At 56.1% G+C, this 25535-nt stretch overlaps 1 protein-coding gene across 3 annotated transcripts; it reads right to left on the bottom strand.

Annotated features, from left to right (window-relative positions):
* Positions 1–7022: 7022 nt before the first annotated feature.
* Positions 7023–25252, bottom strand: IRF4 (interferon regulatory factor 4). 3 transcript variants are annotated; one of them, XM_055406824.2, is made up of 9 exons: positions 25200–25252; positions 23750–24025; positions 22588–22774; positions 21728–21816; positions 20935–21076; positions 18756–18863; positions 16390–16743; positions 12341–12453; positions 7023–10375 (listed from the first exon to the last, which is right to left on the bottom strand). In XM_055406824.2, exons 2-9 carry the CDS (start codon positions 23963–23965, stop codon positions 10232–10234), a joined length of 1353 nt encoding a protein of 450 aa, XP_055262799.2. In that variant the 5' UTR covers positions 23966–24025; positions 25200–25252; the 3' UTR covers positions 7023–10231. The 3 variants fall into 3 exon arrangements, with proteins under 3 accessions (XP_055262799.2, XP_055262801.1, XP_055262800.1); XM_055406826.2 differs by having other exon boundaries at positions 20935–21079; XM_055406825.2 differs by having other exon boundaries at positions 20935–21079; positions 23750–24106.
* Positions 25253–25535: the final 283 nt, after the last annotated feature.

A 25535-nucleotide genomic window follows, 5' to 3' on the forward strand; every position in this document is an offset into this window, starting at 1 on the left:
ACACCTGGGAGAGCAGCTTGGAGTTTCCAGTTCCCGTCTGGCTCCCTGTGTCCAGCGCTGCCCAGTGGGCGGCCCAGCAGCACCCTCTTTCCTGCCTCAGACCCCCCTCTCTGGCCAGCACTCCAGTCCCTCGGGGCCCTCCCCACAGGCCTTGCAGCCCCACAGGGTGGGGTGGGGGGTGGTGGGACCCCGGGCCTGGCTGTCAGAGGAGGAAGGTCTGTGTTTCCCCACCTGAGGTTTGCCTGCTGCCCGGCGGTGCTTTCTAATCGCGGAGCAGGGGCTTTTGCTGGACTTCCAGGAACAGGCGGGTGCTTCTCGCCTGGCGGCGGGGCTGGGGGCGCCCAGGGGGCCGGGGTTGGAGGTCCGGGGGTGGGGTCCGGGAGCAGGACTGCACGGAGCCCCGCAGGTCCAGCGCCCCCCGACGCCCGGCCAGGGGAAGACGCTGGGGATCCCTCAAAGACAGCACTGGCCTTGCCGCCCTGGGAGACCGCATTTGTTGCCCGCCCCCCCCCAGCCCGGCACGTCCGCAGGCGCCTGGACCGGGGTGCATGGGGCCCACCTTGCGCCCACTACGTTCTCTGCCCCACAGGCCTTGTTAGTCTCTAAACGTCCATGTGAAATGGTTGGATGCCTTTCCAGGGGGGGCTCCTGAGGGCCCTTTCCCAAGAAGACATCGGTGTTAGTGGAAGAGTGCAGACCCCTGCCCTCCCCAACCCCTCCTAGACCCTCATGTGGGGAAGCTCCCTTGGCAGAATCTTTGGTCCGCGGGGTGGCGGAGTCCTGGCTCCAGCTGGAAGGAGCGCGGAGCCCCGAGGGCCACAGCGGTCACAGGCAGGGAGGAGTAGGGGTGACGAGAAGGGCCCGCGTCTGGCCCTTTGCCCACATCCCACACCTTCAGGAGAAAAGACACATCTAAACCTGAGCCTTTTTCCCCAAAAGTGTGGCGCTGCACAAGCTGACCGGGGCCCCGAGTGTCCGTGGACCTTGACTTTGCTGCTGCAGCTGGTTTCCCAAGAGGAAAGCAGCCCTCGCAGTGGGGTCGCAGGCAGCGGGGTCTCAGAGTGAATCCCCGGGGCGGGGGCCGCCCCAGCCGGGGCTGCTGGACCTGGGAGCCCTGTGGCTTCCCTTCTTGGTCCTCTGGCCGGGAGAAGTCGCTGGCGAGTCCCAATCTAGAGAGAGGAGCCGTGTGGGGAACCCACAGGATGCAGGCAAGTGGGAGGCAGCAGTCAGGGAGGCCCCAGCCTCCAGGCCTGCCCCACCTGAGCGCTGGAGATCCCCCAGGCCCGGAACCCCCTATGGGTGCAGGGTGCAAGGTGCATGGTCCCCGGGAACGCAGGCTTTGTTAGGAGCCGCCGAGACCCATTTCTACAAACTGAACCCTTGAAGCTTTTTCAGAAAAAGAAACCGAGACGTATTACAGCGTTTTCATTAAGAGGAGATTTCACTGCCAACGAAAGGTACCGGGTTTGAGATGGGGCATATTGATATTTCCCGTGAAGCCAATAGTCAATTAATAAATTAATTGTTTTTAATTAACTTATGTAATTAATTTAACTGATTAAATAATCCACTGATTTGCCAAACACTGAGACAAAAACCACGCCGTGTTCCTGGGAAGCTGAGGACCGAGGAGCCTGGTGTCTTCCCTGGAGGCACGTTTCAGATGCTTCAGGGGAGGGCGTCTTTGCAGCCATTGTTGTGTCAGGGGAAACTGGGAAATGGAAATAAAACAATCACACCCACTTTACAAACTGTCATTGCTTACAGTGATGCTAAAGCTCAAACTACCGGACAATTGCACTCATCTCACACGCTAGTAAAGTCATGCTCAAAATTCTCCAAGCCAGGCTTCAGCAGTATGTAAACCGTGAACTCCCAGATGTTCAAGCAGGTTTTAGAAAAGGCAGAGGCACCAGAGATCAAATTGCCAACATCCGCTGGATCATGGAGAAAGCAAGAGAGTTTCAGAAAAACATCTATTTCTGCTTCATTGACTATGCCAAAGCCTTTGACTGTGTGGATCACAATAAACTCTGGAACATTCTGAAAGAGATGGGAATCCCAGACCACCTGACCTGCCTCTTGAGAAACCTGTATGCAGGTCAGGAAGCAACAGTTAGAACTGGACATGGAACAACAGACTGGTTCCAAATAGGAAAAGGTGTACGTCAAGGTTGTATATTGTCACCTTGCTTATTTAACTTATATGCAGAGTACATCATGAGGAACGCTGGGCTGGAAGAAGCACAAGCTGGAATCAAGATTGCTGGGAGAAATATCAATAACCTCAGATATGCAGATGACACTACCCTTATGGCAGAAAGTGAAGAGGAACTCAAAAGCCTCTTGATGAAACTGAAAGAGGAGAGTGAAAAGGTTGGCTTGAAGCTCAACATTCAGAAAACAAAGATCATGGCATCTGGTCCCATCACTTCATGGGAAATAGATGGAAAAACAGTGGAAACAGTTTCAGACTTTGTTTTTTTGGGCTCCAAAATCACTGCAGATGCTGATTGCAGCCATGAAATTAAAAGACGCTTGCTCCTTGGAAGGAAAGTTATGACCAACCTTGATAGTATATTAAAAAGCAGAGACATTACTTTGCCAACCAAGGTCCGTCTAGTCAAGGCAATGGTTTTTCCTGTGGTCATGTATGGATGTGAGAGCTGGACTGTGAAGAAAGCTGATCGCCGAAGAATCGATGCTTTTGAACTGTGGTGTTGGAGAAGACTCTTGAGAGTCCCTTATACTGCAAGGAGATCCAACCAGTCCATTCTAAAGGAGATCAATCCTGGATGTTCATTGGAGGGACTGATGCTAAAGCTGAAACTGCAATACTTTGGCCACCTCATGCGACGAGTTGACTCACTGGAAAAGACTCTGATGCTGGGAAAGGTTGGGGGCGGGAGGAGAAGGGGACGACCGAGAATGAGATGGCTGGATGGCATCACCGACTCTGTGGACATGAGTTTGAGTGTACTCCGGGAGTTGGTGATGGACAGGGAGGCCTGGCGTGCTGTGATTCATGGGGTCGCGGAGAGTCGGACACGACTGAGCGACTGAACTGAACTGAACTGAACTGAAAGCAGACATTTAAACTTGAAAAGTGAGTCAACCTAAATGTTTGCTTTTTTTAAGTACTTTTAAATGTATTTTGAAAAGTCACATTTTAAATGATAATACGAATTGAATATTTGTCAGAGACCCCAGGGACCTTCTTGGCCAGCCCAACGGTAACTTTCGGGTTCCTGAGCCTCAGTTTCTTCACTTCCTTTCCTGAAGGCCACCCTGCCGCCGGCCAGGGAGAGCCTGCCCACACCCTGCTCCACCGCAGACAGCACTCTCGAGGCTTCGCGTCCCCCGACCAGGCAGAGGCCGGGAGCACAGTGGGTCTTCAGGAAGTGCTTCATAGTGAATAGAATTTTTTTTTTAATGTTCCAGCCAGTGTTGGTGAGGATGTGGAGGAACTGGAGCACTTGTGCAGTGGTGGTGGGACTGAGAAGCAGTGCAGCTCCGTGGAAAACCACACGGAGGGTCCTCACTACGTGAATGACCAGGAGGCCTGACAAGTCCGCATGCGCCCCAGAGAGTTAGAAGAAGGGCCGCAAACAGGCACTGTGTCCCCATATTGAGAGCAGCATTATTCACTACAGCCCAAAGGTGAAGGCAACCCAAATGCCCATCTGTGCAAGGATGCTGGGCGAGCATGTGGTGCTTCCCCCAAAGGAACATCACACAGCCTCAAAAGGGCAGTCCCGACACAGGCCACAGCATGGATGGACCTTGAGGACATTACGTTCATGAAATCAACCCGTCACAAAGGACAAGTCCTGAATAATTTGACTTTCATGAGGTCCCTAGAAGCCTCTGATTCATAGACTGAAAGTGGATGGTGGTTTCCAGGGCCCGAGGGAGGGGTAGGGGAGTGAGTATTCTTGGCACCGTTTCAGTCTGAGAGATGAAGAGCTCGGGGATGACGAGGATGTCTGCACAGCATTAGGTGAATGGACTTGGTGCCCCTGAGCTGTGCACTTAAAAATCATACATTTCACTTGTGTGTTGTACCGCAATTAAAATTCTACATCAATGTTCTTTTCCTTCCTGTTTTTAAGCAGCCTTACCTTTTGCCATTCACGTGAGCTAAATAGGAGAACCAAAGGCAGAGTGATCCTGCAGGAGCAAGAGGGTGGGGGCGGGGTGGAGGGAGGTCCCCATGGAGCGGTCACTCAGACACAGAGGGGCCAGAGTGGGGCTCAGCACAGGACACAGCATCCCTGGTGAGGAGATGGCTTTGAGAGGACAGTCTCCCAGGGGAAACAGCAGGAAGGCAGGCCCGAGGCGGGGCAGGGACCCCGGCAGGAGGGTGGGGACCCCGCGGCCTCCCACTTCCCCCCAGAAGGGCCCGTGCTCCGAGCCCTGGGAGCCAGGGCCACCACGTGACCCTGATGGGCATCTCTGCCCCACACGTGCTGCGGGGGCCCTCGGTGCCGCCTTCTGCCGTGGCCTTCGCTTAACCCACGCGCCCGACACTGCCTTCTGAGTCTTGAGGGCAGGCCCCGCACGCACCAGTAGGCGAGGCCCAGCGCCTGTCTTCAAGGACTTCATTTTATGAAATAAAATTAATGAACAGTGCCTACATCACAGAAACCAGTGTGACCAGGGTTGTGCTACACACAGCAGGCGCAAATCTAAGCCGTGGCCAATGTCTTTAAGAACCACGTCGTGTTTCATTTAGCAGTGCAGTTTTCATTTTAGCTCTTACTCCACCAGGGGAGCTCGATCTCTGTTCCCTTCGGATTGCACCCCTTCACTTGAGCTGGCACTAAATTTGGTGCTGGCCCTCAGTGTGGCCTCCGCTCAGACACCCCCCACACCCACAGCTCAGCCCACCCTGGCGTGGAACACGGACTGCTCCTCCAGCACGCTCTTCTCAGGTTTACTCCGCGGTGTGTCTTTCCAGGAGGACAGCTGGCCTTCACCCGGGAGAAGCTGACGCCTGGACACACATTTCTTCTCACGCAGCCCCTTTCCTCGGCTCTGAGCATCTTTATCTGGTCCAGGTGAGTGTCCAGAGGGCTGAAGGGGCGGTTGATCTTTCTTAAACTCCCAGCTCCCTTGAGCCCTCCCTTTTCCCACCAAGGACCAGTGTTGTCTCTCTGCCCAGGAGTGAGCCAGGCGTGGTGTGGGGGTGTACACAGTGGGGCAAGAAACACCTCCAGAAGGGCCACAGTCGGAGCTGGGCCCTGGGTGGCGGCGGCGGCCGCCGGGCGGCCCAGAGAGGCTTTCTAGGAGACAAGTCGCCGGGCCGCTGTGGGAGCCTGACCAGGAGGAGAGGTCACAGGAGGCAAAGATTCCTTATCTGCTGGGACGATTCTCTGCGAAGCCACCGTCATGCCCCCTGATGGGAAGGCAGGGGCAGATGGGGGTGGGTGTGGAGAACGGTAATTTCTAAAGAAGCGAAGCAACAATAGATCTTATGATCTATTTCAAAGATCATAAGATGTCCACAGATTCCGAACTTCTGACCATTCGCTCAAGGACTGGGATAAAATGAACTTTATAATATTTTGGACCAGACGCCCGCTGACAGCTCCAGGGTCCCCACCCTCGAGCAAGTCTGCCCGGACAGCCGTGGGCCACATGCTGTCCCCTGGCGGATGGGGTCACTGAAGAGCTCCTGGCTCGCCAGGTACCTGTAACAGCCCAGGACTCATAACTAATTCAGAAAACACTGACCCAGTTGCCCGGGTCAGCTCAGGGACAGCATCTCCTGGAAAAAGGTGACCTCACTAGACCCCTGGAGCTTCTTTCCAGAGAGATGAGGTGGAAGACGATGATTCTCCCAGCAGAGGCACGCTTCATGTGAAAGAAAATGCTTGTCGAGGAGACTGAGCCCAGGACAGCCAGATCTGCCCTGTGGGTGGAGAAAGGCTTACACTTGTGGTACCTGACAGATGCGGAGAATCACCTGAGCCCAGGCTCAAGGGCACAGAATCCCTTGAAAGCCTCTTTCAGATGTAACACGCGGACAGATGGTTTGAATAAAACTTGCTGTGAGACTAAGTCCACCCACACTTTCTGAGCAGACAGAGTCCGCAGAGTTTATTTCCCCATTATTTTGATTTGGTTACCACTTTGCAAATCCGAAATTATTCAGATCTAGCATTCTAGGATTCCCAGATACAAAGGACACGTACTTCTGAGAGCGTCACACAGTCTTCAGCTGCAAGGGTTTTAATAGCACAAGCCGGGGGCAGGAGCTGGGGGCTGAAGGGGCGCCGGCCCTGGGGTTGGGTTCTGTCTCATCTGCGCCCCCCGCATGCGACTTGTCACTGTCCACAGTCTGGATGCTGGTGAACAGACATCCCCTTCCCGTTAGCAACAGCGACGGGACAGAAGGAGGCGTCGACAAGGTCTCAGCCCTGAGACCCTCACGGCTGGAGCGAAGCGGGGCGCTGCTCTACACCGGGGGCGCGGCGGGGGCGCTGCTCTACACCGGGCGCTGCTCTACACCGGGCGCGCGGCGGGGGCGCTGCTCTACACCGGGCGCGCGGCAGGAGCGCTGCTCTACACTGGGCGCTGCTCTACACTGGGCGCTGCTCTACACCGGGCGCGCAGCGGGAGCGCTGCTCTACACTGGGCGCTGCTCTACACTGGGGGCGCGGCGGGGGCGCTGCTCTACACTGGGCGCTGCTCTACACCGGGCGCGCAGCGGGAGCGCTGCTCTACACTGGGCGCTGCTCTACACTGGGCGCGCGGCGGGGGCGCTGCTCTACACTGGGCGCTGCTCTACACTGGGCTCTGCTCTACACTGGGCGAGCGGCAGGGGCGCTGCTCTACACTGGGCGCGCGGCAGGGTGTGCTTTTTTTTTTTTTTAAACAAGCTGAACATGTGAGATCTGATTTTTGGGAGGCTCACAGCAACCAGGAAGGAAACAGGCTGCCAAAGGCAACAGAAGGAGGAAGTATTTAAAAAGCTGTCAAGATGGGGGTTTAGTAACACACACAGCCCGTAAAAGACTGCTTTTTAAAAAAATCTTTATTAAGATTCTAAAATATCAGAAAAAGAAATCTGCTTTGAAAAGCAATTTACAGCAAAATTGATGGCAAGATTATGTACAATTATCCAAGGACTGTTCAGCCTGGAACAGTCCCGGGAGGGAGGTTGGGTGGTGGGAGGCCCTCCGCACCTGCAAAGCCCTTTCCCCAAGAGGCTAACGGCGAGTTTGCCCTGGAGGAGGCTGGCCGTCTCTCCTGTACTTCAGCCGTGCTCCACACACTTGCCTTCCTAAAAGCCGTGAACAGAGGAACCAGGAATCGGCCCTCACACTCTTCCACATCGGTAAACAGGGCTAGACGGACCACCCCCGCACATTGACATGTGTCCTGCTCCCCGTCGGGGCCCAAAAGGCGAGCTGCAAGATGATGCACACGGCAGGACAGCCCACATGAGCTACACCAGTGAGCTACAGCTGTTTAGGGAGACAGGTAACAAAGATGCTGAATTTATGGAAGCTCAGCACCTTCAGAGGAGGTTCGCCTGTGATGTGATGAACCATGCAGCAGTCCGGGTGAGGGACCCCAACGTGGGCTCAGCAGTTCAGAAGGCACCACCAAGACCTTCCCCACGGACCTAAGACTCTTCCAAATAACAAGGACCTAAACTTGACAGCATCCTCCACTAACAACACACTAGAATGAACTGCTGAGCCCATGTTGGGGTCCCTCACCCGGACTGCTTCACGGTTCATCTGCCGCCCCGCTGTGGGTCCCCCAGACCACAGAAAGCCACCGCTCACACGCGCTGTGCACGTGGACGGGGTGTGGCCCCGGCCAACAGCATCTGCCAGGGTGATGTGACCGCAGGAGAATGGAAGGGCTTATGCTGGGTCTGGATTTTCACTAATAAAGTGATTCACAGAAATAAAAGACCTTCACTGGTGCAGCCTTCCCTGGGGACGCAGCCCATGTCAGACCTGCACCCGGGCTTGCTCACAGTGACCTGGGAGGAGAGCCTGTTCGCAGCTGAGCCCATGGATGCCTCTCTGCTCACGCTGGGCACAGCTGGACTCAGGCGGTCCCACGGTCGTGGGCTTGTTGGGCCATGTGGAGCAGTTTCTCCATCACAAACTGAGCGCCTGGCTGGGTCTCTGCGTGGTGACTGAGGATCTTCTGAAGCCGTGGTGTGACCAAACCTCAGGGACAAGAAACAAGCCAGGGGCACCCCCGAGACTTCCCCACGGACCTAAAACTCTTCCAAATAACAAGGACCTAAACTTGACAGCATCCTCCACTAACAACACACTAGAATGAACTGCTGAGCCCACGTTGGGGTCCCTCACCCGGACTGCTTCATGGTTCATCGGCCGCCCCGCTGTGGGTCCCCCAGACCACAGAAAGCCACTGCTCACACGCGCTGTGCACGTGGACGGGGTGTGGCCCCAGCCAACAGCATCTGCCAGACACGGAGCTCAAGTCAGAGCAGCTTCATTCTGGAAAAGGAGACAAGGGAGCTGCGCGTCTGCTCGGAGGGCGGGGTGCCGGCCACACGCGGCACAGCCACGCAGCGGCATCGCAGTCTCCTGCCCCCTGGGGGTAATGTACCCCAGATGCTCACATCTATAAGATGCATAAGTCACTGTAGCCCACGGCGTGCAATCTATTGTAGGAAGGGGTTCACCCCGCATGGCTAATGAACCGCTTAAACTGCGCTGAGGGCCTCAAGATGGGCTTGGCAGGAGTGCCCCAGGAGCAGGTGAATCCGCACGTGTTGGGGCACGAAGGACCCCTGAGACTTTTTTAAGTTTGTGTGTATCTGCAGAAAAGTAAAATCTGTTGGAAGAATCAAATTCTTCCTGTGGGCACCTCTAAGGAGGAGAATTTGGATTGGAAAAAAGGAAGATTGGCTTTGGGTTTTGCCTTTTTATACTATCTAACATTTCTGTAGTTAATATATATTATTTTATCCCTAAAAACGTCTTCCAAAAAAAAAAAAGAAGAAGAAGAAGTGACATTTCCAGGCTTCATTGCTTACTGAACAGGATAAAAGCTACAATCTGTCTAATGCAAGTTTGCTGAATGACTTAAAGACACAGACAGAATAAGAGAATAATCAGTTCTCAGCACACTGAGCCTAAAAGTCACGGCAATTACTTCCTAGTGGGACAAAAATAAGCTGCTACACCACGGTCCCAACATCTGTCCTTTTCCAAAGGGAACAACAAATACGTGGTCAGGTTCACTTAAGTAAGTAGATATCTTAGTGATTCTATAAAAAGCTGTGCTTGGAAAAGGCCCTGTCAAACTGTCACTGGCGTGAGGAAGCGTGTAATACACAAAATCAGCAAAAACAGCTCCCTGGGCCTGCAGTTGCTCAATCCGCGGAGCCCCGTCCTGCCCTCGTGCAGGGCTCTCCCCCGGGACAGGCAGGGCTCCTCCTTCTAGTGTTGCCATGGTAGCCAGTCTCCTAACAAACAGCACAAGAGGGGAAACGTCCACCAAGCTTCAAAAATACATCCTGGGTTGTTGATCTGTCAATCTTTCTCTTTTTGCTATAGCAATAATTTCTATAGCATGAGAGATAAAAAGAGAAACAAAAAATATCTTAACTAGTCAGTACGAAGTGACAAAACATGGTACTCAGGGTGGCCCTAATGCTTTTGGCTAGAGAAACACCACAGGGTCACACCAGCTGGGTTCTGGGCCTGGGGGTACAGGGATTGCAGACAGGAGGTGGCGGACCACCCAGGGAAGGACCCCGAGAAGGTGGGGACCCCCGGAGCCGAGTCTGTCCCCCCGGCAGCGTCCTGAGGCACGTCATCCACAGCGGCCAGCGCACTCCTCCTCTGGGCAGAACGGCCTCACACGTAGGTTCTACTTTCCTGAGAAACAGACTGGCACTCGGGCACCTTCATGCCATCCTAGCGGTCAGCGATGAAGCACAGGTTTCTCAGTCTTCATGCAAGAAAGAGTCCACATCAGACTGGAGATAGCAAGTCAGTAAATGTAAACCACACGGTGATGAGTTTTCACATTATCATCAGGGTCCACAGAAGACCCCGAAAAGCATTCTTTCTTCTGGAAAAATCTCATCTGTCAAGTTGATTTTCTACCAATGTTCTCCTCAGGAGTGGGACTGAAGCCCCTGTTGCCACATTTCGCGGAGAAAGAGCAGGGGCTCAGCCGCTCTTCTCGCGTGCGTTCACACGCGCCATCTCGGGCCCCGGGGCTCTCACTCCTGGATGGAGGAGTGGCGCGGGGGCCTGTGGAAGTCCTCCGGGCCGCCGACGTGCTCGGGCAGGTCGTAGCCCCTCAGGAAGTGTCCGCTGTTTTGCTGAGCAAAGTAATACAGCTGTCTGGCTAGCAGAGGCTCAACCTGCAGTGAAGATTGGAACAAGACATCATCGCCATCTGGCAATAACCCTCCACAGCTGAGGACACGGTCACACGCACGGCTAGGCGCCGTGGCCGTGAAGATGTGTCACGCGAGGAGCATGCTGGAGAACACACCAACCTGCAAACAGGATCTAGTGAATTCTACGCTTCGGTTGAACAGAAAGGCAATAATGCTGTGTGTGAACCAACTGCCGCTTGAAATTCACACTAAACGAGAACTAACTGAACCACGCTGGTAAGATGACCAGATTAAAGGTGAGTTCAAGGTGCGCGCGTGCTCAGCCACTGCCGCTGCGCCCAGCTCTTTGCGACCCTATGTTCTGTAGCTAGCCGGGCTCTTCTGTCCATGGGATTCTCCGGGCAAGAATACCAGAGTGGGTTGCCAAGCCCTCCTCCAGGGGATCTTCCTGACCCAGGGATCAAACCTGAGTCTCATTAAAGTGTAAGGTAATCCGGTAAGTTGGACCAAAGGACTTATTTTTCCACGTCTGCCGTCTAACAGGGACGATGGGAAAAGAGAAGCTGAGTGACCCCAGATCCCTGCAGTTTCAGTCTGAGGGTGGATTGCATTCACCAAGGGGCATTCGACGCTCAGCTTTTTCTGAACTCACAGTAAGAAGCAGAGCACATTCATCCTGGCAGGGCTCCTCAACTGATCCTTTATGGGAGGCAACATATAATGGCTTAAGTGTAACTCATCTTGGAGCCACTGAAGCAAATCCAATCCATAATAAGAGGAGCAAGACTCCTGGGTGCACCCAGGGTCCCGGCTGACCCAGGCCAGTGTGGGCCAGCCCCAAGACTCAGACGCAGGGCCCAGCACCGTCTTCCAAAGTGTTGTGTGCTGGCGCCAAGGCCACTCAGTCCTCGGACAGTTGTTAACGAGAATCCATTATTGTATCAGTAACTGTCAGTCAGTTAGAGAATTCACAAGAAAACTCTAAAGATTTATGGGGACTATATTTCTGTTGGTTGGTCAGTTGTTTTTTGATTTTATCAAGAAGCAGGGGTTGTGTGGATACATATATATATATGGCCAAGTCCCTTTGCTGTCCACCTGAGACTATCACGACATTGTCAGTTGGCTATACTCTAAAATAAAATTAAAAGTTTTTTTTAATTTTAGGCAGATTCTTTACCAGCTGAGCCACAAGGGGAGCCCTTTTTTTTTTTAATTTTAATTAAAATCTTTTTTAAAAGATGTGACCTGAATTCTATTATTGTTTGGCGTGACTTTCCCTATTGCTATTTGTCACCTGGGCCTATTAATTAACTTTCACAGGTCACAGCCACACAGAGGCTTCAATTTCAAATTTGAAAATCCCAAGTATTCAAAACTCTGCTTTCTGTGGCAAATAAATGCTACACGTTATCTCTCTAAACCTTCCTCCTTCCTTTCCTGTGAAAGATGCTTACTAGGTGCAGGTAAGCCCATGCTAGTACTCTGCTGGAAAGCGTGACCATGGCCTGAGCTGCCCAAAGGCCATAAGAGATTCTGCTCCACCAAATACACACGGCCCTCATCTCCTGACATTTAAATAAATTATAACCCAGAAATAAAAGAGGATGGGGGCCTTTTGGAGGGGGCTTACACAATGCTCAAGTCAAGGGGAAAGCTTCCCCTTAAGGGAAGATCAGCTAGAAGGCATTTTTAAAGTAACATTAAATGTCAAGAATTTTAAAGGACAACTTTTAGGCCCATCTTTTTAAATCCCTATGAAATGGGAATATGACTATTTCCTTGGAAAACAAAACAGATGGGACGGGTGCAGTGCAGACCCGAGGTCACCCCAGGTGGTGATGGGCAGGTGTCCAGGGCAGGGAGGCACTGCTCACAGGACGCCCTCCCTCCCGCTCCTCCCAGGTCCCGGGGCACTGATTCCCCATCTGAACTCCTCTAAGTGGGGCCCTGCTCTGAGTCACCCGAAGGTGACCAGACACTCACGTGGGCAGTGATGAGCTTGCGCTGCCTCTGAGGGTCTGGGAACTCCTCCCCGAAGCACAGAGTCACCTGGAACCTCGGCAGTGGCCGGCCGTGGTGTGCGAACGCCTGCAGCTCTGCAGACCAACGGAAGCAGTTCAGAGACCCGCAGGCTGGACGCTGGCCCGGACGGGCGCCCACGCGGATGTGGAGGCCCGACAGCGGTGAGGGCGGGACCAGACGCGGGGTTGCACACCAGTGTTCCCACGGGTCTCCCCGGGGCATCGCCTTCACCTCAAGGGGGCTGCACCCCAAGAGGGGGGCTCGTTTTGGAGCTTTGGACCCACAAGGAGGCAAAGGTCTCAGAAAGGAGTAGGGGAGGACAAAAAGGAAATGGAGCTATGTTGAGCCAAAAGAATCGTTTACACAGAGGAGAATCTGCTTTTTCCAAAAAAATCAGAATTTTCTAATTTGACCCAGGACCTCTAAGCCACGGTCTGTGTTGCCCACAACCTCCAACACCGCAGAGTACAGAACGTTATCTTGGAAACCATCCAGCTGCTTCCCGCAGAAGGGAGGGTGGGATGGGCCCCGGCCCCGCCCACGTACCCCCGGCCCCGCCCCGGCCCCGCCCACGTACCCCGGCCCCGCCCCTCGCTCGCAGGCGCCCCGGCCCCGCCCCGCCCCCGTTCCCCGGCCCCGCCCACGTCCGCCAGCGCCCTGGCCCCGCCCCGCCACGTGCCCCGGCCCCGCCCACGGTCCCCGGCGCCCCGGCCCCGCCCCCAGAGCGCCTGTCAGTCCTCAGAGGAGAGGCTCGCATGGGCGCGGCCGCGTGTGCACAGCCGCGGCGGCCTTATCAGATGTGCGCGCGGGCTGCGGGGCTGTCCCCAGGAGGTTGCAGATCCTGAATGGGTAGATATCAAAGATTTCCACTGTTCTCTTCAACCGAAGAAAAGTTTCTAGCTAACTCACTGGACCATTGACTTCCTGCTTTTTTTTTCTTCCAGAATTCAAATCAAACCTAACTGACTTCAGCAGAACATGTGCCAGGCTTCCACACTGCGAGGGGGCGGGGGTGACACCCACGCCTCTGCGTTGGCTCAGTTCTCTGAAACAGTTGGCTGAGAGGCCTCGCGGCTCCAGAAGGTTCGCGGGAATCCCTGACTGGAGGGGCCCGCCTGCACAGCTGCCGCTTTTAGTTCAGTTTCCTCCTCGAACCTCAGAAAACACTTCAAGACAAGAGGTTGCAGGAGCACAGAGCACAGCCCTGGGTCACAGGGAAAGAGCAAAACCAAAGCAGCTCTTGGTCGGAGACAACATGAGGGACACACGGCCCCACATGAGGACATGAGGGGACACACGGCCTCGCATGAGGGACACACGGCCCCCCATGAGGACATGAGGGGACACACGGCCCCCTATGCGGGGACACACGGCCCCGCATGAGGACATGAGGGACACACGGCCCCACATGAGGGACACACGGCCCCGCATGAGGACATGAGGGACACACGGCCCCACATGAGGGACACACGGCCCCCCATGAGGACATGAGGGGACACACAGCCCCGCATGAGGGACACATGGCCCCACATGAGGACATGAGGGGACACACGGCCTCGCATGAGGGACACACGGCCCCACATGAGGACATGAGGGGACACACGGCCTCGCATGAGGGACACACGGCCCCCTATGTGGGGACACACGGCCCCCTATGTGGGGACACACGGCCTCGCATGAGGGACACACTGCCTCACATGAGGGGACACACAGCCCCCCATGAGGACATGAGGGGACACACGGCCCTACATGAGGGACACACGGCCCTGCATGAGGACATGAGGGGACACACGGCCCCACATGAGGGACACACGGCCCCACATGAGGGACACACGGCCCCGCATGAGGACATGAGGGGACACACGGCCCCTCATGAGGGACACACGGCCCCGCATGAGAGACACACAGCCTCACATGAGGACATGAGGGTACACACGGTCCCGCATGAGGGACACACGGCCTCGCATGAGAGACACACAGTCTCACATGAGGACATGAGGGTACACACAGTCCCGCGTGAGGGACACACAGCCCCGCATGAGAGACACACAGCCTCACATGAGGACATGAGGGTACACACGGTCCCGCGTGAGGGACACACGGCCCCACATGAGGGACACACGGCCCCGCATGAGGGACACACGGCCCCGCATGGGGGTACACACGGCCCCACATGAGGGACACACGGCCTCGCATGAGAGACACACAGCCTCACATGAGGACATGAGGGTACACACAGTCCCGCGTGAGGGACACACGGCCCCACATGAGGGACACACGGCCCCGCATGAGGGACACACGGCCCCACATGAGGGACACACGGCCCCACATGAGGACATGAGGGGACACACGGCCCCACATGAGGGACACACGGCCCCGCATGAGGACATGAGGGGACACACGGCCCCACATGAGGACATGAGGGGACACACGGCCCCACATGAGGGACACACGGCCCCACATGAGGGACACACGGCCCCGCATGAGGGAACACACGGCCCCGCATGGGGGTACACATGGCCCCACATGAGGGACACATGGCCCCACATGAGGGACACACGGCCCCACATGAGGGACACACGGCCCCACATGAGGACATGAGGGACACACGGTCCCGCGTGAGGGACACACAGCCCCACATGGGGGTACACGTGGCCCCACATGAGGGAACACACAGCCCCACATGAGGGGGCGTATAGCCCCCCATGAAGAAGCACACAGCCCTCCATGACGGGGCCCGCAGTTCCAGAGACTGACAGCCATGTCCAACAGAGCTCCCTTCCTACAGCTCCGGGGCCAGAGACACCCCAAGAAGCGAAGGCCCCTTCTGCAGGATGAAGCCCCTCCCACCCACAGTGAACCTTCTGAATCCAAGACCTGTCACCTCGAGGACACCCAGAGCCAGGCTCTTTTGGACTTGGCCACAGTCCTCAGACTCCCAGCTCCTCCTTGAGCCCCGCGGCAGGCGGTCCACACGCTGGGCCCAGGATGGACAGCCCCATGTGTCTCGAGGCCTGGATCAGGCAGGGGTTGCTGCCAGGGACCAGAGGCTAGCTCTCCCTCCTCCTCCTGGTTTGCCTCTGGGGGAGGGTGAGTCACCAGGGACATGTTTGCTTGGGCAACGAAAGAGAATCTAGAGCCTCAGCAAATGTGAGCCACGGACTCCGGAGCTGAGCATGGTCTCTGCTGGTGGACTGCAGGGGCTCTGTGCTCCAGGTGAACTGAATCAAAAAGCAGCTTCGGGGAAAGGGAAGCCCAGAAAAGCCCAGACACTGGCTGTTTCTGAAGGAGGCGCTTATACAAAAAGAACTGAGGATGAGGGAGAACCAGCTCTCTGTCCAGAAGAGGCCTGATGATGGGGACAGCTGAACAGACACTGGGGATGGACTCCCCCACAAGGCGGCTGCGGGACTCACAAAAGCCAGCCCAGGCCTGATTTAATTGCCACGAAATCAATACTGGGAAAACAAAACCTGGTGACTCTGGAAAATGTGATTTGAAATCTAGAAACAACTCATAATTTCCCCTCTGCAAAATCAGTTCAGCACACTCACTGGGGTCCCACCTGCTGGGAGACATCTGCTGAGGGTGACACATCTCACAACCACGAACGTTAACAACATACCTCTAACCTTACAGTTTTTCTAGGAACTGTAGAAGAGCTGAAACATCAGCAGATATGCTTGCTGAGACCACTTGTGACAGTAAAACAGGAGCTTATTGGCTGGTGAGGAGTAGGTACATCCTAAAATTTTAAGACCTCAGCCTGAACCACAGCCCCGAGACAATCTCCCGCACTTCACAGGCCCCCGCAGATGGGGTGACAGGCGAACCAACGGGAGACCTACTCTGGGGTCGGGCCTGGTGGGCGCAGGGCCGCAGAGAAGGAAGCCCTGCTGAGCGACTTGCTGCCATGACCCTCGCGGGGGGCACACCAACCATCACCAGCTCCACGCTCCCAGGTCTGGCTCGCACAGGCACCCCATTCCGGCCGAGCCTCTCCACCTCACCTGATAGGAACTGCTGCGTGTCAAACAGCTTGCAGGTCTGGTCTCTCTCCAGCTTGTTGGGCCGGTCACTGCACATCGCCAGGGGTCCGTCCCAGTAGATCCTGCTCTGGCACAGTCTCTTGGCATAAAGCCCGTCGGGGGCCATCCAGAGGACCACGCCCCTCTCCAGGTGGCTCAGCAGCTTTTCGATGTTCTTCCTCTGGCTGTTGTCCTCCGGGTAGGGAAAGAGGACCTGGTCCAGGCTGCTCGCGTCATAGGTGTGGCCGTGGGAGATCCGGCAGCCCTCGGGGCTGGACGTGGTCAGCTCCTTGACCAGGACTTCCCGGTAGTAGAGGCAGATGTGGAGCCGGCAGTCTGCAAGCACAGCGCTGGCGGTCAGTGCAGGCTCCGTGCCGGGAGCCCAGTGCTGGCACTCAGCAGGGGGCCAGGCGACTGCCTGAGAAGAGCATCCTTGGTGGGACGCCTGTACCAAGGGGTCTGGGGGCAGACACTGCAAGGCCTGTGACCCTCTTTGAGCCTGAGCCCGCCCGATGGTGGAGGACTTCTGCGTCAGTCTGTGATGCTCTCTAAGCTAGCATTTTTCCACTTGTGTGGGACACGGAATCTGGGGGAGAGCTCAGTAGTGGTGATGACAGCATTTATGTCTAACGCACCAAGTCACGTGCCATCAAACAAGTTCATTTTAAGCTTGGCCATCAGTTTTGACTTTGGAAGAAGTAAACCCTACCTTAAATAATTCTTACTAGCAAAAAAGTACAATGGTCTTTCAAAAAAAAGGTAAATATGTCCACACATCCAAAACTACACTAAAAACATCAGTATGATGTCACTTAGGAAAAGAAACTCACACACATAGAAGCACACTGAAGTTTGGGGAAGGACAAGCCTTGACACTGGTGAGCTCTGAGTGGGACTATGGTGTTTTTATTTCACATTTTTGCTTTACTGATTTTTAACTTTTTTTCCCACTGTGCGTGTTCTACTCTTATTATAAAATTACTTCATGAAGGAAACAGCCCAAGCGCAAAGTCAGCTGAGACGCACCTCGGTTTGTGTTTGAGTCTGAGGATGGCTCTAGAGTCTCGCTTTCTCCAAAACTAAACAGTATGAGCTCATTTCTGAAATTTTGCTGATTTTGGAACCCTCTCTAAAATCTGACCAATGGACTGAAAGGACCAACCTGGTTTGCTGAGGGCCCCGGACTTGAAATACAAGGGGCAACTGCGTGGGGCTCAAGCCTGAGCGGGTGGCCGACCTTGGATAAACAGCCAGGAGGGTAATCTGTACTGAGCACACACAAAGAAACCCACGAAAGCCTCTCATTCCTCAAGGGTAGGTTTTGAGACTCAGACAACCCACATTACTGCCTCCAGCTGCCTCTGCCACTCCTGCAGCTGTGAACCCCGAGGAGTGGGTGTCGGCCACTCAGGGTTTCATTTCGATGAACATCATCAGAAATCACGAAGTCACAGGGATATAAACAGCTGTTTATTTCCTACTCTTTAGGCACACACTCAAGTCTTAGGTGCTTAAGAAAAGGGTTTGAAAGTTTCTAAAATCAACACAGGCCTTTCTACTCAGACACCTCTGTTCCCTCTACCATCCAGGAGCATCTGAGAAAGGCAGCAAGCCTCCATCAGAACCTCAGAACCAGAAAGAGCCCTCAGCCAGCCCAGCTCTCCCGGGAGCAAGGAAGGGCCCCAGCTGTGCTCTCCTGAAACCTGGAGAATCCAGCTTATGTTTCATGTCGCTAATTTTCAAAAAGGGCAGAGAGCAGGGTGAGAATTCCAAAGCATAAGCTATTCATTTTTAACATATGCAAGTCGCATTTTAAAACAATCAAAACATTATCTGAAAGATAAATATACATATATCACACATGGTTTGTACATCTCAAGGTGTTTTCCTTAAAACGGCTGAGATCCAGACCTCTTTTAGAGATGAAACTCTAAAGACCAGATCTGATCTGGATTTGTTTGTGAGACACACAATGCTCAACGGAAGAGCAAGATGCTGGTTGCGAAGGCACTGTACGTGATGAGGAGAAAGAACCCAGAACTAGCGTCCTGGGAAGCCAACGGGCCACTTGTTTGCAGCTAAGCCTGCAAGGATGATGAGGAGCCCCTGCAGTGTGGTGTGAGAAGCTGGCTGAAGGGGGCCCTTGGCGAATGGAACTGGGGCATCTGCACATTCCTGCAGAGCTGACATGGCTCAGATCCACCTGGAGAAGTGGGTCTGGCTGGGAAGCCGGTCCCGGATGCTAACTCGTCTACCCACTCCAGACCCCAGCTGTGCTCATGGACCCCTCAAATCCACCCAAAGTGAGGGGACCCTTGCAGATGCCGCCTCCAGAGGGCCCCACTCACCTGAGAGGGCCAAGGCTTCAGCAGACCTTATGCTTGGCTCTATGGGGATCCCGGGGGCCTGGGACTCAGGCGGGGCACAAGCATAAAAGGTTCCTGTGACCTGGCAACCTGCATTTGCAAATAAAAATCAGATACCATCTAACAGAGTCCCGCGGATGCAGAGGGAAGCTGCCTCTGCCTGAGGGTGGCCAGTCAGCCCCGGGGGTGCACCAGGCTGGGAGGGAAGAGCCTGGGCTCTCTAGAGCAACACTGCCCACCCCGCACACACCCGCTCCCGAGAGGCAAGGAAGTTGAGGTCCTACTTAAAAACCAAGGCTGAAGAAGGACGGAGCCTTCCACAGCTGGAAGGAACCTTGGCGTCGCCTCTGCAATCTTCTTTCTCCCTCTCTGCCTTCCTTCCCTCCCTTCTTTTTTGTCATTAACCCCTCCAGCTCTTCACAGTCACCGGTGTGTGTGTGTGTCTGCTGAGAACGTTTGAGACCTACTGTCCTAGTCACTTTCCAGGCTCAACCCCCAGGCGTCACTCGTCTCATAACTGGAAGGCTGCACGGCTGATGGGCAGGGTGACTGAGTCCAGAGGCTGTGTGACTCACCCCAGGCACACAGCGAGCTCGCAGCAGAGCTGAGCCCAGGTCTCTACACGAGTTCCAGCCTCCAAGAGCCAGACCAAAACCCTACATGTTGACAGGCCCAGTTCATTAGTTGCTCCTCCTGGGTTCAGGAGGAGAGGAAACCACATCTCCAGCCGGCACAGCAGCTGTGTTTCGTGAGATATTAACAGAGAGTGTGTGCCAGAACCTCAGTTGGCTGGTGCATCACGTAATGTCACTTATGTGTCAAGATCTGTCCACCAGCCTACCCTCTGCACCAGGGTCACTAGTTCAGTGGAGCTGATGCACCAGACCCAAGTCTGAACTGCAGGAACCTGTCCAGCGTCAGCTGACTCTCCCACCACAATATGGAAAACCAACTTTTGCTGCAAATCACTCTTGCTGCTGCTGCTAAGTCACTTCAGTCGTGTCCGACTCTGTGTGACCCCATAGATGGAAGCCCACCAGGCTCCCCCGTCCCTCGGATTCTCCAGGCAAGAACACTGGAGTGGGTTGCCATTTCTTTTTCCAACTCTTAAAAAGCTAATAAAACCAAATTTTGCGATTAAAAAAAATATGTCACTCAAAACCAATCTTAAATAATAGACTACTTCTTCAATTCCACAAGCCGCTGGACATGACTGGGAAAAGGAGCCGATAATGCTGGAACATTCAAAAGATCTAGGTGTTGACGGGTCTCAGGATTTCCATGTAAACAACTAACTCACAGGTCCTGACAGCTTCTGCTTTGATGCACTGAACACACTGCGTGAAATCCTCTCTGCACTTAGCAAACTAGTGCTTCCGAGAGAGGTCTCGTTCTGAGGGCAGGGGAAGGCCTCTGGGAGCACGGGGTCCATCCAAGAGCAGCACCTACCAGGCCTTCTTCTGTGGAGACCTTCTGTGTTTTCTTCACAGGATTTACACATCTTACTATCACCTCTAATCCCAGGAACGACTGCCTGGACACACCACTGCTTAAGAGAAATCTACCAGCACAAAAATCCCCTGGCGTCCCTGTGGGCTGAGGTGGGTGCAGGGGGGCTGGGCCACAGCTGTGGGATGCCAGCTTTACAGATGTATAGACAGAGACAGTCAGGATTAAGGGCCAGTCCAGCCTTCTCTGGGAATGCTAACAAAATCAACTACTTCTTGCCCAAGATTAAAAGTAAAATTTAAGATTATTCAAGGAGGGAGAAACATGTTAGCTGACTAAACATAAAGTCGACCAGTCTGAATTCTGATGTTCACTGTCCTGTGTGGCTGAGCTCTGGGGTCAGGGGACCTGGAGGTAGGCCCCAGCCCTCAGTCTCACTGGGCAGCTGTGGGCACACTGCTTACATTCTGTTAAAAGCAGGGCAGCTTCCTGGGGCCTGGCGTGACCCCTGGTTCCATGACGCAGCCCCGAGTCTGTCCAAGCACACAGCGGGCTGGGCACCGTGGACCTCGAGTCCTCCTCTGGGATCCATGCCCTCCTTTACTGCACGTGGGGCCCTCCTTGGCAGCTCTGAGCAGGGAGAGAGCCATGGGACTGCCCGGAGGCCAGGCCAGGAGGGGCCAGGCCCTCTGGCCACAGACACTGCCCTTACCATTTTCACAGGCTGGGCCTTGCCAGTGGTGCCCACGGGGTCCGAAGGTCACGGGACACTGATACGGGATCTCTGCGTGCGGCTGGTCTGGGACGAACTCCCTCCAGCCCCGGTCGTGGGGCGGGATCATGTAGTTGTGAACCTGCTGGAGGAATCAGACGGGGGCTGGGGTGGAGAGTGGCCAGCTCGGGGTCAGCCTGGGGTAGCCCCCCAGACTTCTCGGGGACCACTAGTGTGGTGGGCAGCCAAATCCTCTTATCATTGGAAAAGTCATGGCGGAAACTCGCCACAAAGAATCGAAAACACAAACAAGACAGTGCTGTAAAGCGACACTTTATGTGAGGCTTTATGTGACGCCTCATCATATGGCTAAACCAAGAGCCCTGCTGGGGGCTCTACCTCCCTTCCAGCAAAGTGAATAAAACAGAGCTGGAATTCACATCGGGAAAAGTCCGATGGGGTCAGCTGCCCTGTGGTTTCACATGATAAAGCCCTGCTTCCAAAATCTTTGGCTTCCACAAAAGGTCTGTTTCCCAGAAGATTTCAGAGTCAGTGGAAAATCTAGGCAGCAAGCAGATACACCCACCCGCCTCTGCCTCTCTTCAAACAGCAACACCAGGTAGAAACTGAAACATTCATCCAGTGACCTGGGATGTGGCTTGGCAGTTTGACAAACAGCAAAAACGGAGTTCTGCTTGCTTCTGTTTGCAGGTCTCTCCCGCCACGTAGGGTCTGGCCCAAGTGCCTCTCACAGGCCCAGTCTCCCCTGCTCGAAGCCCTGCGCCTCCCATACCTGAGCAGGCAGTGAGGAGTATGGAGCCGGCATGCTGTATGGGTGGCTCATGGGCATCTGCGGGTCATCCAGGGTCAGCTGCTTTGCTCCTGAGGGTTTGGGGAAAAGGGAAATGCACAGTGTGAAAAAGGAACCGACAGAATGAAATGCCAAATCTTAGAAAAATACCTGAGAGTCTAATTCCTAGAATGCATAGCACAGTGTTGACAAATAAGGCATTTTTCTGCAATTCCCTTGGGCAATTATTTGTCCAGGCCATTAAACTGGTTCCTACAAGGTCCCACAAAGGGGGCACAAGCAGAGAAGCCCGAGGGTGATGGGCCTCGTGGCATGAGCTCCCCCAGCAGATGTCCATCTAGTGAGGTCACCTGTGGTTTGTTAAACTGGGCTCTGCTCTGGGTCAGAATCTTGAAAAGTGGGAACCTTAGTTTTAACAGGCAGTCCAGTTGACCTTGGCAAAGTCTAAATGTTGACACTTCTCTTACTGCAAATGGTAACAATATGTAGACCATGAACCTTCCCTTCCGCAAAATGGCTAATAACGAGAGACAGATGAATAAGTAAAGCTTCAAACAGCGTTTCCATTTTTGGCTTGGAAATCTGGCCCATATCTTAGGAGAACTAACTAGAAAACACACACATATGCACATACACAGGAAGAGACCAGGAGTCTGAGAAATTATCCTGCACTAACACACGAGAACTTCAATTTGTGACCCAGAGAAGCTGGGAAGACCGCCTGCTAGGCTTGAATGGGAGGCCAAGGCAGGGAGGCTACAAAAGCAGCAAAGGAAAAACGGGGCTCTGACAGTGAACGTCGGGAGTCATGAGTTCAGGCGGCCCCAACCTGGGAAGCCCACCTTTCTTGGCTCCCTCGGGGACAATCCGGTACACTTTGTAGGGGTCCGAAATGTCCAGCTGGCTCCGCTCCACCAGTTCCTCGAAGTCATTGCTCTTGTTCAGAGCACACCGCAGGCGTGTCTTCCAGGTGGGAGGGTCTGGCTTGTCTATGCCTTCTCGAAACTTCCCTTTAAACAGTGCCCAAGCCTGGTGGGAAAGAAGCGGGGAAAAGTTAAAATGCAGGTCTTTCAAAAAAGAATCTGGAAATTGTATTTCTAAAGGAAAGAATGGTGGCAGGGGCTTCAGATTCACAGGACTGTGAGACAGAGAGACACCAGGTGTTGATAAAAGAGGGAGAGATTGGAGGACCCGGCAAAGGCCCGCCCACCCACCCAGTGAAGCAGTTAGGCTGGAAGCAAGGACAGAGCTGTGGGCTGAGGGGCCACCACAGGGCACCTCTGGACGTCAGAGAGCCTGAGGTACTCTTCGGGCAAGTTCCCTGAGGAAGTCCCCGTCCTCGCTCTGCCCACAGGTGGTGGGGCTGGGCCCTAAAGCACCGGCCGCTGGGTAAACTGCCCAAGGGGAAAACGGTCAGGACAGGGACACACACACGGGGCAAAGAGAAACCCCCAGAGAGAGGCCCAAAGAAGACCCTGAGAGGGAGAGAGAGGAGAAAGAGGGAGGGAGAGGGACGGAGAGGACTTTCCAGGGAGAGTTTCGGAAGAGGGGGTCACACAGAGGCAGTGCGACAGAGGGACTAGAGAGAGCCCGAAGGAGAGCGCTGGCCACAACGGGGCCCGAGGGCGGACAGCGCGGGGAGCGGCGCAGAGACCAGCCCTGAGAGGCGCGGCGCACACGCTGCCCGCGCGCGAGGAGGAGACATAGTGGACCCGCGGAGGCGAGGCGGTGTCCAAAGCGCCAGACAGAGGGCCCCAGGGTAAGAGAGGCGCAGCCGTGGCCCACCCCTCTTCCCGGCGGGAGCGCGGGCGGGCACCTGACTCCGGGGGACCGTGCGCCCCACGCGCTCAGGCGTGGCACCGGGTCCGCCCTCTGCGAAGCTGCCAGAGGAGCCGCGGGACACCCGCGCTCCCGCACGAGGCCCAGCGCGCGGCGCGGACCGGCTCCCGTCGCCGGGTCGGGCGGTGCGCGGGCCCGGGCCCCTCCCAGCCCCGCCCCGGGCACCTTGAAGAGCGCGGCGTCCTCCTCGCGGTTGTAGTCTTGCTTGCCCGCGTGCTTCCAGGGGATGCGGAAGATGCTCTTCTCCTCGTTCTCCCACACCAGCCCCGGGTACTTGCCGCTGTCGATCTGGTCGATGAGCCACTGGCGGAGCTTCCCGTTGCCGCAGCTCACGGAGCTCATGCCGAACTCGCCGCCTCGGCTGCCGCCCTCCAGGTTCATGCCCCGCGCGCCGACGCTGTCTCTTCGCAACCCAGGCTCCTCTCCGGCACTCGCTCTGCGCTGCGGGGAGAGGAGGCGGCCCTCCGGCAATGACCACGAGGCCGCGGAGTCTCGGAGGCTGCGAGGCGCGCGCCGCTGAGTCTGTGATGCCGAAGAACCGAGAGAAGGCCCTTCGCCGCCGCCCCGGCTCGTGCGTGCCCTTGGCGCGCCGTCCTGCCGCCTCCCTGAGCCCGTCCGCGACCACACCTTCTGGACGCTCCACTCGCGTTTCCCCTCGCGGCCCGCGCGCTGCCCAGACTCAGGGCTCCGATCTTCGCGCACCCCCGAAATCCGGCCGCCACCACGCGTGGCCCTCCGTTTGCTCACTCGTACTCCGCTCCCCTGCCCAGACCCGAGCCGTGGACAGTCCATTTCCCCTGCCTCGGACAGTTTCCGCCCGCGCCCTCTCTCGAGCTCCCACTCCCCGGTGGCCCCGCGTGTTCCGCATGCGGGCTCCGCTGCGGCCTGGCGTTCCAGGTGCGCGGCGGCAGCAGCTCCCCCGCGGCTCTCTCTGAAACCCGCACTCTTTTGCCCCAAGAATGCCCCGGAGCCCCAGACAGGTAGCCACGACCAGGTGGCCCAGGAGCCACATGCGACAGAGGGACCTGGCCTCAGGCGGCGAGTGCAGCCTCGTTGTGGGGGATCCCCGCGCGCAGAGCATCAGCCGGGCGGGGAGGCAGGCGGGGGGAGCGGGGGCGGGAAGGTGCCGGGAAGGCGGGGGTCGTGGAGCACGGGGCCCCTAGTGGCCTGAATTTGGAGCGCCTCCTCTTCCACCACCGGTCGGGAAGCCGCGAGCTCAGGGCCGAGGTGAGTTTGAGCACCTCAAGAGAGAGGAGCATCAGAAAAGCCTCGGGAGGAAGGGTCTGTCCCCCGCGGTGAAGCCTGCCGCCCGCTGTGGGTCCCTTCGACGACCCCCTCGGCCGCTGATGGCCCGGCGACCTCGTTATCACACCCGGTCCCGCGCGTGGCCTCCCGGGGCCCGGGCTCGGGCAACCCACGGACGCTGGGGCCGCGGGACTCCCCAGCCAAGAGCAAATGGGGTGGGCGTCGGGGCTCCCTCGAGGGGCGTGCTCCCTCCTGGAGCCGACGCTGGGGTGCCCTGCGCTGCCCCGAGGTGGACCCCGCACGGCTGGCCTCTCTCCGGGTTCCTGGGTACCCGCCTCGCAGCCCTGGTCCTTCCCGACCCAAGTCTTACCTCGCCCCGACTCGAGCTGAGGGCAGCGGTGAGTCCCAAGTCCAAGCAGTGAAACTAAGCCTCCGCGGTAGGAAAGAGGAACTTTATAAAGCTTAAAAGCCGCGCTTGGGGCGGGGCCTACGCGGGGCGGGGCCTACGCGGGGCGCCTCCTGGCCGGGTGGGGGCTGCGGGCGCAGAGCTGGGCGAGCGGGGCTGGTCTGGGGGTTCCGGGCACAGGGCCGGGCGCGCGGGGTGCGGCGGGGTCTGTGGACGGAGACCCGGGGGCGCAGGGCCGGAGCTGGGCTAGGGGCTGCGGACGCAGAGCGGGGCGCGCGGGGCCGGGTCGGAACCGGGCTG

Source organism: Moschus berezovskii, chromosome 23, assembly GCF_049115385.1.
Source record: "Moschus berezovskii isolate FMDL1 chromosome 23, NW_MosBer_1.0, whole genome shotgun sequence".
NCBI lineage: Eukaryota > Metazoa > Chordata > Mammalia > Artiodactyla > Moschidae > Moschus > Moschus berezovskii.